Below are 13,471 nucleotides of genomic sequence, written 5' to 3'. Positions count from 1 at the left end.
CGTTTTCTTTTGCATGAGGGTTCTGGGCAGTTGAGGCAGTTCCATATGCCTAGCTTTACTCCAGGCTGTAACAACTTGTCTTTTCTCCAGTCAGGTCTGGATTAGCTTTTGGCCTTGAGCACCATGAAGGGGCAAATCCTGGCTTTGGCAATCCTTTTCCAGAGTCAGGTTACCTTTCACTTTTTGATAAAGTCCTTTTACAGGGTTTTGATCACATTGCTCCCCTGTAATGCCATGGGATCTCAGCCTGGTTCTATTGGCCCTGCAGATGCAACCATTTGAACCCTTTGCTGATCTTAGTCACAAGGTTGCTTTTCTTATTGCTGTCTCTTCCATAAGGTTGGTTTATGCGTTGACCATGTTGTTATGTAAAGAACGCTTCCTGGTGCTACACATAGATACGGTTTTCATGAGGCCTAACGCCTCCTCTGAGTCCAAGGTGGCATTTTCCTTTCACCTCAACCAGGACATTGTCCTTCCTTCACTCTGTCCTGCTCTAAACTATCCCAAGGGAGTGCATCTCCATTGTTTGGATGTGGTGCCTGTTTCCAGCTTCCTTTCAGCAGTTGGAAACACTCCTCATCCTCCCTGAAGGCTCCGTGACTCTTGCTCCACTGCCAGGTCACTTTTCAACCATATGCTCTAAAGCATGGGTGGGCGAACTCCAGCCATCTCGCTGTGATGAAACTACAAATCCCATCATGCATCTGGGGGTCATGTCTGTGACTGTGTGTTGCAGTGCCTAATGGCATTTGCAGTTGCACCACAGCTTGAGGTCCAGAGTTTGCCTACCCCTGCTCTAAAGGATAGGGTTCATTAGCTTCTGTTTTAAGGCATACTCTTGCTAGATGCTTCATGGGCTTTTCAACATCAGGCATTGGTTTCCCAGATTTGCCAGGTCTCCACCTGCTCCTCTGTTCACACATTTAAGTTCTACTAGGTGGTTGTTCAGGCCACCTCTGATGCCAGCTTCGGCCGCAAGGTGCTTCAAGCTGCTCTGAGTTTAGGGTTCATGACCCTTTGTTCTGTGGGCCTGTTGGCACTTGATTGGTATGTTGCCCACCCCTCAGTTGTATTGCTTTGGATCTCCCAGGAATTTAAGCGTATTATACGATTTAATAAAATAGGATTTTTGACTTGATTGTAAATTTCATTTCTTGGAGTGCCATCTTCTGTTTCTGTCTTTCACTCCTATTTCTTGCTAAGAAACTAAGGTTTCTGGGAGTAAAGGTGGCCATACACTTTACAACCATCGCAAGACCTTAGTCTTGCGATGGTTGTAAAGTAATTCGATTGCGGGATTTCCCGTTATTCTCGTACGAGAATCGAGCAGTGTATGGGCACCTTTAGAGTGGTTATGTGAGGTTATTAGGGATTTGACAAGCAAGTCAAAATTTTATAGCAAATACCCGTAGTTCTCTTTTATGTAATGTTGTTCATTGCTTGGCCCTATAGGATACTTTTCCGCTGTGCCAGCCAGACGATTGGCATAAAGAGATGAAAGGTACAGTAGTTGGATCCTTTTGTTTTCAAAGAATGACTTCTGAGAAATGTATCTGTCTGCCCAGGACTTTGGTTTCTTTTTTGCGTCACCCGATCCTGGTGTTGTCAGCCTGCTATTTTCACTGGTGTGGCACTACTTTGCTACACATAGAGGGCCAACACATTCTGCCTAACAATGACCGCCTAAAATAACTTTGGCTACTAGCCAAAACTATCGCTCAAACTATTTTTCCGGTTGCAGATGGCCAGCTTGTCTCAAATGCATTGTTCTGCTCTTGAGAAGTGCTTGACACCATAAAACTGTCCTTGGAGAACAAGGGAGCTTTATGTCTGGAGGAACGTCGAGAATACCATACTTATTAAAGGGTTAGAGGACAATGTACCTAGAGGCAAGAGGTTAGGCCATAGCCAATTACTTATCTTAAGAAAGACAATACAGACATGGTATATGGGTTCCTGGAGGGCCGGCATCTAGAATATGCAGGAAACAAGAGACTAAAGCATCCCCTGCTGGTTAAAGGACATGTTCCATTCCTAAGTTCTAATACCCGTTAAAAGTAGAATTCTGTACAGCAAGTGCATAGACATTGGACACTTGTGTACATGTAAGGTCTTATTTTCAAAGGCATTAAAAAAAACGTGTATAATCACACAAGAAAACCAGAGCTTGTTTTATTATGATAAGTTTAACAAAAGATTGTTTGTGTCTGTAGCCAAAACTTTTATTTAGTTTTGGATAGTGTAGGGAAGGGTTAAAACCCCTGCCAGGTTATTTTTTTCTGTATGTGTACCATTAGGTCACAGAGATACAACAGGAAGCTTAGAGGAAATCTCCCAACGTGATTAGAATTGATTAGAATTTCCTTTTGTGGAGAGTTGTCCTTGGAAAAGGTGTTTTCATTGGAAGATTTTGTTCTGGAAACTCTAAAATGTATTTTCCTTCACTTTATTTCTAGATGACAATGGTTACCAGAGTTTTTTTCCCCCCAGTAGGGACAACATTAAAAACTTGACAGATGGTTTAGCCCTTCGCCACTCTATCCAAAAATAAAAAATAAATTTGCCTTGTGATCACTTGCTTTGTGGAACCGCGTTTGGCACATTACTCTTTTACAAAATGAAATGCAAGCTAACAGGTTTATTCACAAAAAGAGTAGAGTAGAGTTTGGAGAAGGCAGGAGAAATGGACAATCTAGGACAACATAAGCTGAACTGGAAAATGAGCTGAATTGGAGATTTTTTTTCCAAATCTGCTATTTTGGCTTAGATTGTTCACTTTTCCTGCCTTCTCCAAACTTCACCCTTTTGTGAATAATCCTGTAAATGGGTTTTTTTTAATGATCTAAATGCTTATCTTTATTCTTATGGTATAACTCTTCCTAAACTCACCAACACTTGGTAATAGAGGGTCCAAGCATTTGTATATGGATACCTCAATTTGTTTTGTCAAAACTTGACCAGTGAATAGAGTAAAAGATCATTTTCAGTGGGGGAAAAAAAAGCATAACCTCTATAGGAGACAAATGTAAACAAAATGTGTGTCTTTAGTTGAATGCAGAGTGACTGTGCATTCAAAAATTCCTATACTCAGCGCCATTGAGGGGTGTTGCTGCTGTTGAAACGACATCCGTCCAGCTATATGCCAGCGGACGTCTTGTACAAAAAGACCCAATTTTGTTGTATTTACAGGGAAATGTCTCTTTGAGAAGCAGAAAAGGGACATCTAGTAATAACTTAAATTAAAACAGAAATTTAGTTTTAAATGTGAAAAAGCATATTTTTTGTAGCATCGAGTGACCGCAGTAATTACAAGTACATGTATTTCTACTTATTTTCATCTTTAGGTTCAGATACCTTACAAAAGCAAGGATGTCCAAGTCTCTGCAAGTTACACTCTGTTGGGTTTTTTTTGCCTTTATGTAAATCCAGCTAATAGTCTTTTTTTTTCCAGTGAAAAACTGGATGAGGTTTTTGCGTCCGTACGAAAGTTAGCGTCACTGTGATTAGTAATAGACACCTAGTGATTTTAAAGTCTTGTTCTTTTTATTAATCTACCTGATGTCACACAAAAAGTTTTATCTTGTAGTAAAAAATACTGACATTTATATGCAGTCAGAAATGTAGACCAGCATATCTGACGTTTTATTGTTTCAATTTGTTTTTCAGTTTTGTCATGACAATTGTTCGTTGCAGTGTGACATATGATCCAATATTTGTTAAAAGCCCCAGAGGGTGGTGGGAAGAGTATGACCTCTGGGGAGGTTACTTTATAACAGTATGATGGTTTGTAATTGAATAACAAGCTCATCTCTTGTAGGAAGAGGATCTACGCAGAATCTTCATGTTAACGATAGAAGTTCTACAAGAATTTAGCCGGCGGGAGAACCTCAGTGCTCAGATGTCCTCTGTATTCCAGCGCTACCTTGCACTAGCCAATCAAGTTTTAAGCTGGAATTTTCTTCCTCCAAATTATATCCTTTTCATTGTATTTTTTTTTAATGGCTTTCACAGCTAGTCTGGGAAATGTGTTGATTGCCTGTAAGTTATGACGATGCAACGTCTTACAAGTTGGATGTATTACTGTATTTTGTCTGCATTGACTTGAAAGGCATATTTGTAATATATGTAACTTTTGAGACTTCCTCTAGTTGTCATTGGAGCTGGTTCCTAAAATCCTGATAAATCCTGAATTGGACAGACAGGCTCCTAAATTCCATATTGACTTGTCCAACCCTGGTTTAACCATTTTTTTTTTGCAAGAGGAAATTACATTAATCTTAAAGTTTGCATTTTCAAGTATAATTAAAGCCATTTTTAATTTTTGGATAGAGTGGAAAGGAGATGGAGCCACTGTCATTGTTTCCCTATCAGGGAGATTCACGCTCTGTAATTGTTTTGATCACCATTGCCGCCAGGAAAGAAAATGAGGGTAAATCCAAACTTTTTAGTTACCGCCGCAACAGGAATAGAGGGGAAATCTTGCAGTAGGGGGACACTTGTTCCCGTGACACCTTTCTAAGAGGATTTGCCTCACACTGGTAAGATATCCGCTCACTTTCCCATTGAGTCCACATTAAATATACTGTAAGTGGCCATGTGTAGATGGGTCATAAAATAATTTGTTTAAAAAGCCTTCCCTTTCAATAAAAAAAAAAAAATCAGATTCAAAATTCTATTCACCTGAAATTGCAATTAACCACAGGTTAGCAGGGGACTAAATCACAAAGTCTAAAACACAAATCAATCTTGTACACTTAAGCTTATGTTTTGGATCTAAATCCAGTCTTTGTCAAACCTTGACATATGGACATGGCTGACAGAGTTGTGACTATTGCATGGGGCTGGTATTTGAGCAAGGGTGTGATCCATTCTGTATTCACAATTGTGTGTATTATTTCATTGAAATAATTGAAACCAAGACAGAGTTCTCTGGGCCCCATCCTCTAAATGTACATCGATTATTCTGTAGGAGTCTATATTACTAACTTTACACGGGGTAAGTGACTTTTCTTTATGGAAGAATCTGGCAAAGTAGTAGTAGTTACTCTTATAATAAAGATGGCTATTTTGCAATACAAAGCAAATTGGGTCAACAAAATTCTGTCCCAGGAATTTTCTTTAATTCTTTAAAATATGGCTTAAAACATGGCATGTAATGTAGAGTACCCTTACACAAGCTATATACCAAAAACTGATCTAGAAAAGCGTGTGAAGTAATTGTTTTATAGTTTCAATACAGTTCTGTTGTACTTCCAGTTCCCTTTTATACCCATCCGTTTATTTTATGGGGGGGCAATAAAAAAAAAGATGTCCGAGGAAATTAGATGAGTGAACAGGCTGATGAAAGTGTGTAATGAAAATGCCTTCGGTGTTCAGTGATATACTGAGGCAAATGTGCAGGATTATGTGAATGCCCAGTTTGAGTAGAGTACAGTGTTCCATACGACCTGCATTATTGTTCTAGTAGTTGTCATTACAGGATCCCTTTGCTTGGCCCCCTCCTGTGTCACATGTTTATAAGATGTGACTTTCATACCTCTAGTATAAATAAATCTGGGTATTGTATTACTTTTGTCTCTGCAAAGCCCTTTTGATATTATTGTGTTTCAACATCCTTTGGAGTCCTTTTGGCAGACCTCATTGTAGTTGAGCAAAGGACAATACGCTATAGGAATGTGGCAACCAACATAACACTCCTTTTAAAGTGAAGTTTGGTCAGTCCACATTAGCAGGGCAGTGTTAAAGGAACTGTGTCTGTCATGAGCATAGAACATCTCGCTTTACCACCCACCCTTTTCCATCAGCATCCGCCCCACCAGTAGTCTTGGGGATAGGGGAAGATAATACGGCTTTATTATTTAGTTACCGGAATGATTACATGTTCTCTTCTCTAAGCATGTCTACCTACGAGCTAAATGTCAGCATGTGAAAGGCCAGTTTGAGGGAATTTATCAAAAAAAAGGGGGTGCAGTGAATGGAGAAAAATGTAATTGCAACAGGTTTTAAGTTGGGTTGTTATCTTGGTTGGGGTTTCAGAACTAATAGACTTCCCCAGGAGCAGCAAGCACATGTGGCAGGGAGCACTTTGTCTGGTTTTGGAGTTTACCTGTTCAGCTCATTTATCAGCCTTCTGATTTCAAAAATAAGTTGTAATTAATGTAGTAAGTCACTGTGTCAGAAGCTGTAAAATGGTTTGTATTTACACTGGAGCATACATTTAAATCGCTTTTCGTTTTGCTTGGCATTCTTCATTACCCCATTCAGCTGTCACACCTGTACAACTCATAAGGGCCAGGCTAATTTTTACATTTCTGCTTTGGACCTATTTGTTCAGCGCTAACTTTGTCATTACTTGTGATAACAAAGGAGGTTTTTTTTAGGGAAAACAAGGCTTGCTTTTGTTTATATTGTTTTGCAAAATGATTACATTTTCTATATCATGCATATACACAGAATTTAAAAAAATTCATTTTTTTTCAACTTCAATTAAAAAAAAAAAAAAATAGACACAAATTATGATTCTGTTACAAAAAATAAAATGAAAAAGCAATTTTTTTTAATGCAACACAAAATAACCAATAAGGCTAAGGCAAACAAAAACTAGATTAAAAAATAGAAATCAAATCCGCAGGAAAAAATAGCTAAGGTGTCAGGGCTCATTAGAGGTAAACCAAGGCTTAATAATGGTCAAATGGGAGCACATTTGTTTTTTAAATGTTTGTTTTTTTGATGTCGCTTTAACTAACAACGTATGCAGATAAAAGGTCACCCCTTTGATCTGCGGATGAGTGGAACAGAGTACATACAAAGTAACAATTCATTTTTTCTCTTTATTTTTAGTTTGTTTTCCTGTTAATAACACACTTAACACTCACTCCTCCCACTGTGTCTATGGATGGAATCATGGTTGTTTCCCCGGTTAATCATCAAACATGGCTGACTTTTTCATCTGAATTAGATAGGGAGGTAATGAGATTCTGTAGTCTACACAAATTAAAGATTATTTTATGATTCTTCGGAAGTGACATACACTAGACAGTCAATGGGTGTCTTCTATAATTGCTAAAATTGCTCTTTTAAAAAACTAAAGGAGCCACTACAGCTAAGGACTGGTAAGCTGCAATATATTTTTTCCTCGGGTTTAAATTTACTTTTAAAGAATTTAAGAACTACAGATTCTAGAATCTCTGTAAGGTTAATGTTTGAAGTCTGCACATACCTTGATACTATTGATCCAAAGATCTTCATCATGAAAGTTGTGGTGCAGCCAAACCCTGACTTTCTGTGTCCAGCCAGAATGGGTGGTCAGCCCTATGGAAGCCTCTCTAGAAGCTATTGATGGCTTCCTGATTGTAGAGTGGGATGCAATTGTTTCCATCTCTGCAGCTTTTAGGTGAGAGCTCTCCAGATCAACAGTTTAGTGTACAGCTACCTAACCCAAAGGTCTCAAAGTCTTGAATTGTTGTCTTAATAGAAAAGGCCAGCTCATATTCCCTTTGTAGAGATGCAGTGTTTGTGTGCGTGTGCATCACAAAATACTGCGTTTTTGCAAAGGACACATCTATGACAAAATGTGATTCAAATTCAGGCGCAGAGTGACCTCAGCCTTGGGGTACAGTAATAAAGATGCTTCTGTGTTGAGCATTTTACAGTCCAGTAGTCCATATTTAATAAAATTCAAGCTTCTACTTGCTATAGTAGAGTAAATTCAAAGTCACATGCCGACATTGTCCTTACTCTTGTTTTAGACTACATATATAATCTATAGGGTTTTTAGGAGCTCAAGCACTTGAGTTTTACATCCATTTGTGTGCCCTGGCTGTCATCCCCTTGTTACCACACATCTATAAATACACAAATATTACTTCCTTTCTTATCTTCTCTGCTTCTTCACGAACTGGTTAGAGTTGAGCAAACACGACGAACTTTCTACTGAAATCTACACCACTGTGTATGTGCTGTCCCTTTGCTTTTCTAAGTGGAGATTAATGATGAACTATAAAAAAAAAAAAAAATCTGTTTTCCTAAGTTGCAGCACCTGTTCTCTGTGGCTGCTGTTTCCCCTCTTACTCCTGTCACATTAGCCCGCTGCTTATCAAAGTGATGGTGCTGCCGTGGCATGTTACATTGTAATGATCAAACTGTTATCTAGCATTCCACAAGCATTCTTCTTTTTCAGGGTCTAATAACTTTTATTCCTTGGCCTCATGTGTGAATTATGCAGTGTATGCGAAGAGGCTTACATTTTGTTTCCATTATTCTTTGATGGAAGCTGGGGCTCCTAAACTTTTCCTTCGCTTCCCCCTTCTTTAAAGGCTTGCAGGAATGTTATTGTTGACCTTGACACCAGATAACTGGGCAGACATTATATAGCTATGTTTGAATCCTCCCAAAATGTGATGCTGAAGCCAACTGAGTCCTGGCGTGAAACCCTTCTTGACAGCAGAGTCATGGAGCTGTTCTTTACAGTAAGTCCTACATTTCTTTACTTGGTTCATGAAGTTTGTGTGAGTGACGGTGCCGTTTTCCTAGATGACCATGTCTTTTAGTGGCTTTAGTAATCAAATGTACACTTTTTTAATCTACATTAACAAGCTTAAACTTCTTTTTTTTTCTTAGTTAGAACGAATACCTAGAGGCATTGTTGTTCTTGTTTGGTAGTCTCTGTAAAGACTTGAAGTATGCAATTAAACAATGCTTGCATTTGAGATAGATATACACATACATACATATAAATATACAGTATATATATAATTAATCTGTGTGTGTATGTGTATGTATGTGTATGTATATATATATATATATACACATACACACACCATACCATACTTGGAAACCCTTGAGATGTGCTTGCTCGTTGCTTATCACTGCAGAAAATCCAGAATCATTCTTATCTAAAAGCATGCCAGGAATATGTTTTGTATGTTGCTCGTTGTGTGCAGCAGTTCTGCGTCTGGAGATGTGTAGCCGGATTTATTAGTCACTTGAGGACAGTTGAGGTTTCCAGCAGCAGAAAGGAAAAAAACGTGAGCGGTTATATAGTAACCATGAAATGATATTGTTGAAAAGTATTTGAAAGTTTTAGCCTTTTTTCCCTTCTATTATAACTGGCATTTGGCTCTACCTCTCCCGATGTGCCAGTATTGCAGCCGCTGTCGCATCTTCTATAGATGCCGTTAGAGACTGCATCAGTCTGGTGTTTTCAGTCACTCAGATCCTGCCTGCTAGACTTGTATTGACACGGCAAGACACAACCATTTAGTAAAACAAATTACAAAAAAAACCTATTTCATGCAAGGGTTTGAAATATAAAAACATACAACAAAATGTAAAAAAGTAAAACACTGTGTAGCTGTAGTTTTCTGCCTTTTAATTAGGGAAATACCATTAGAAGCCTGCCTGTATTTTGATTTTGCTAATAAAAATAAAGTAGAAAAGGGATAGCAAGTTTCTATTGCATGCTTTTAGGCTTTTATACAAATATAAAATCCAGTTACTTGTGTGTTTTGGAGATTCCGTTTTAGGTGATCAGACTGAACTAAATGTAATACACACAAGCATTTTTTGTCTCTAAAAAGCATTTTTATATTATTGTGTGGAAATTATTACAGAAGTATGTACTTGATACACTGTAGTTTTTATTGATATAAACATGTTTTAAGTTTTTGTTTTTTTGTAATTTTTTACTGTTGCGTCTCTGAGCTACCTGGGCATTCATAAGTAATGAATGTAAGGTATTGTTCACACGTTTTGTTTTTTTTCTATCAATTGTTTTTATATTTTAAGTATTATTTTTTTTACTGTTTAGTGGTTTTAAGCTTACCCCACATGTTACAATCTGATTGTACCATCTCCTTTAGGTCTACCAACGACTATGTAGTGCATGGGCTAGCCTGATTGGATACAGATTGATTGGATACGCTTCATAGGTCCTCATATTACATAGTTTTGGTAAATCTGGAGTTGATTGTACAAAGATTGTACAGTCGGAGTACGGTGAGCTTTAAGGTAATTTAGGTGCAGCAGTTCTTTTGAATAAATATAACATAATGGAGATATTTGGTAAATATTGTTTACATCTATTGACATTAGCTACATAGTGAGTGTTCGAGCAGTATTTAAACCTTGTTTAACATGTTAAACAATTTGATTGTAAATTTTTACTATAAAAGGATTTGTAAAGAAAAGAGTCCTCACTGGTTTTCGGACAGTTATTGCCTCCAGCCAGGGTATCTTAAGTGTGATGGCAATGGTCCAGCTCTTTTTCTGCATTCTTAATGGATGCTGATGCTTTTTTAGGCCTAGTACCTGCATTTTGTTTACAGTATTTTAACTAAAATGATTTATGAATTTTAATACAGGGTGTTGCTTTTCCCTAGATACCGCATGCACAAGCTATTTAAAAATGCATGTAGAGTATGCTTGAATTTTGAAAGAGGAACTGTAAATAAACATTGAGAGATTAATCTTGAGTGCTGACTTGTTTTACACCAAATTAGTTTTTGAATTGGTGATATACTAAAGTTTTGCAACAGATTATTTAGAACCATGTACAAATTATTAAAAATATACCAATCAAGTAAATCTCGCAGTATATTTAATTTTTTTGCTTTAAGAAATGTTGCATTCATTTCTATAATTCTATCATTCTCTGTAATGCATTTGTATTAAAAAAATGTTTATCCAATTGAAATAGTCTAGGCAGTTTAGTTAATGCTCCAAAAACTGTTTGGATTTGAAATAGTTGTCATTTCAGTGAAGTTATTCTGAATTTCTTTAACATATTCTTATACATGTAATCATTTTTTTTCTAATTTTTGTCCTGTAATTTCAGTATTTAGCAACAGTTCCCTGTATGATGACTTAACCATGTGAAATCTGTGACCAATAAATGGTACCAGAGTATCTTACGTCTGTTATACAAGTGTGTATGTTAGGTCAGCTGCCCTGACAGAGGAAATTGTATATGGTCACATTATATGCATAACTTTGGTGCATTTTTATATTTTAATGTACAAATAAAAATGTAACTAAGTTACAATATGGGGCAGTTGTTTTTTGGGGGGTCAAGTTTTATTTGGCAATTTTAGTTACCTTAAGTGTGTAAATTCTACATGTGTCTTTATACAGATAGCACTACTTGCATTGTAAAGTTTTTTTCTACCCAAAACAAGAAGAGGAATTGTCATTAAACCAATTTTTGTTACATGGAGCTTTTCCCAATAAGAGGGTCTGTCTTTAATTTGACTTGTACAAATAATATTCACTCCTACATTCCCAATATTGCGCTTTTATGATATTGTACAAGTCTTAGCTGTTAACAAGAAAATTGTAGGACCCCATCCACTTGAGTTTTAAACAAGCACAATAATTACATTTGTCATTTGGCTGAGTTTAATTAACATGTTGACACCCTGGGCAGCGGCAATTATAATAAAAGTATTTTTCATAAATCTCAAATCTGGGTTAAAAGGTTTTAAAAAAACCAAAATTACTTTTCAATCTTTGAAGACTCTGCTAAAGATCTCTACACCTGGCTTCCCAAGTTGGCCTCCTGCCTTGGCCAGTAAGGTATCTGTTGGCGGCTGTTCATCCATTCACATTTCCTCTGCCTCACAGCTTTAGTGGCCTTCCTAGATATCCCCACAACTATATATTCTAACTCCCCTGCATCCACAGCCACATATAAAAATCTCAGTATAATTACCAGTATACGGAAATGTAAAATACATTGTAAACATGTTGGTAACAGTTATCTTTTAATTAGCATCAGCATCCTGGCTATTAACTTTCTCAGACATGGTGCTCCATACCATCAAAATTAGAAATACACACCCTGCTTTTGGGTCTCCCTAACATTTTGGAATCAGTTGGCATGGTACCTGATCATTTGATTGCCATGACAAACAATCGTGGTGATTGCAGACTGGCTGGACATTAATTTACAAAATATACCTCTGCAGCCTGAAGTTGACAGTGTCCGTTTTTAATTTATTGTCAGATACAATTACAGTATTTTATCGAAATTACTAAAATTAAGAAAGTTTTCAAGGTTTTTTTCCATTTGTCAGCCAATAATAAAACATGTGAACAAGGTAATTTTAAAACCATATACAGAATAAAACCCTAATGTCTTTAAAAAAATATATTATGGAGGACAGATTAGTCATAGTTATCCAGCAAGTTAATGCATTCTAGTACTGCTAAATTTGGCCTGGGTTTCAATGACCTCTGCTTATGGAAGGAGTTAAGCAAGACCTTGTAGCATCTTGGCAAATTTTAGTGGTTCAACTGTTCTTGGTACATTGGAAATTAAGCACCAAACCCTTTCTCTTTTACGGTAATGCTGTCCTGTTGCTAAACACTATACTGTGTGCCTGGATATAAGCAAAATATCTACTCCACTTTGATCTGCCTTAGTAGGTAGTTTGTGGCTGTTTCTAAGCATTAATATGACTTCAGTTAAGCTTGAATTCCTATTTTGTCACACAAATGTATTTGTTCACCTGACTCCTTCCATCTTTTTCTGTGGGGCATACCTATAATGTAGCAAATGATTTTCTGTTTTTTTTTTCCTACTGATTCTTTTGGCACACATCTGGTACATGCCCCACATAAAGGACATTTGCCTTACTTGCTTCACATTTTCCCCATCAATTCAGATTTGCTAACTATTACCCAACATCTGGATTTCCCTTTCTTTGTGTGATCCAGGTCTCACTGTCACCAGCACCAATCACTCCTTTCAAGTGGCAGATCATGCATTTTATATAGCACGTGACAATTTTGGGCAAGCGGTGTTCTGTAAAGGTAGCTTTTGATGATAAATTTTGTCACAACCATTAGAACTGTACATTTTGGCAGCTGAAACTATATTCTGTAGAAGGTGAGCTTGGCCCCACCACATCTTAAACCTGCCTTTTGGTCCTTAATGTGATGGGAGGTCCATTTCAGTCTTCAATTATTACCCACCCACCCCTCCTTTTAAAGACCTTTTTTTTTAAATCATACTTCAGTATCTTTACCCTCCTATTTGGTGAAGAGGAAATTCCTCCAACTATTTTTACCATTGCTTCATTAACTTTCTATTACTGGAATGAACCTGCGCACACACAAAATCCTAAAACTCCAAAATAATGTAGTGGGATAAATGCCGCTTTATGTCAGTGACCTGTGGAGAGTCCCTTTTCAACCATTTGCTCAATATCGCATTCAGGGCTGCCAAAATTGAAAGTACTATTAGAGCTTCATCTGGACCTTGAATCAAATTTCTAAAAATTTTTTTTTGGAAGGATAGTGTGAGTTGTTGAGCCAGATTCCCAAGCCATGCTCCTATTTCACACCAAAACTTCCTAATCTTGCCACATATAACATGCGGTTTAAATTTGTGGAAGATGAACCAGATTTCAAGCACCTATTATCCCTCCTATTATATATCATATTGTATCTGTCAATAGAAATATATATA

At 37.2% G+C, this 13,471-nt stretch overlaps 1 protein-coding gene across 1 annotated transcript in view; it reads left to right on the top strand.

The window, feature by feature from the left end:
• XPO4 (exportin 4) overlaps positions 1-13,471 on the top strand; it is a 104,619-nt gene that overhangs the window by 49,421 nt on the left and 41,727 nt on the right. The window contains exons 6-7 of the mRNA XM_018572013.1: positions 3,821-3,974; positions 8,359-8,471. Coding sequence (XP_018427515.1) covers positions 3,821-3,974; positions 8,359-8,471 — 267 coding nt within the window. The remainder of the gene's footprint in view (positions 1-3,820; positions 3,975-8,358; positions 8,472-13,471) is intronic.

This window comes from Nanorana parkeri, unplaced genomic scaffold (assembly GCF_000935625.1).
Source record: "Nanorana parkeri isolate BGI_ZX_2015 unplaced genomic scaffold, ASM93562v1 scaffold1901, whole genome shotgun sequence".
Lineage (NCBI taxonomy): Eukaryota > Metazoa > Chordata > Amphibia > Anura > Dicroglossidae > Nanorana > Nanorana parkeri.
The sequence above is the reverse complement of the archived record's forward strand: the minus strand, read 5'-3'. Positions and strand labels throughout refer to the sequence as shown.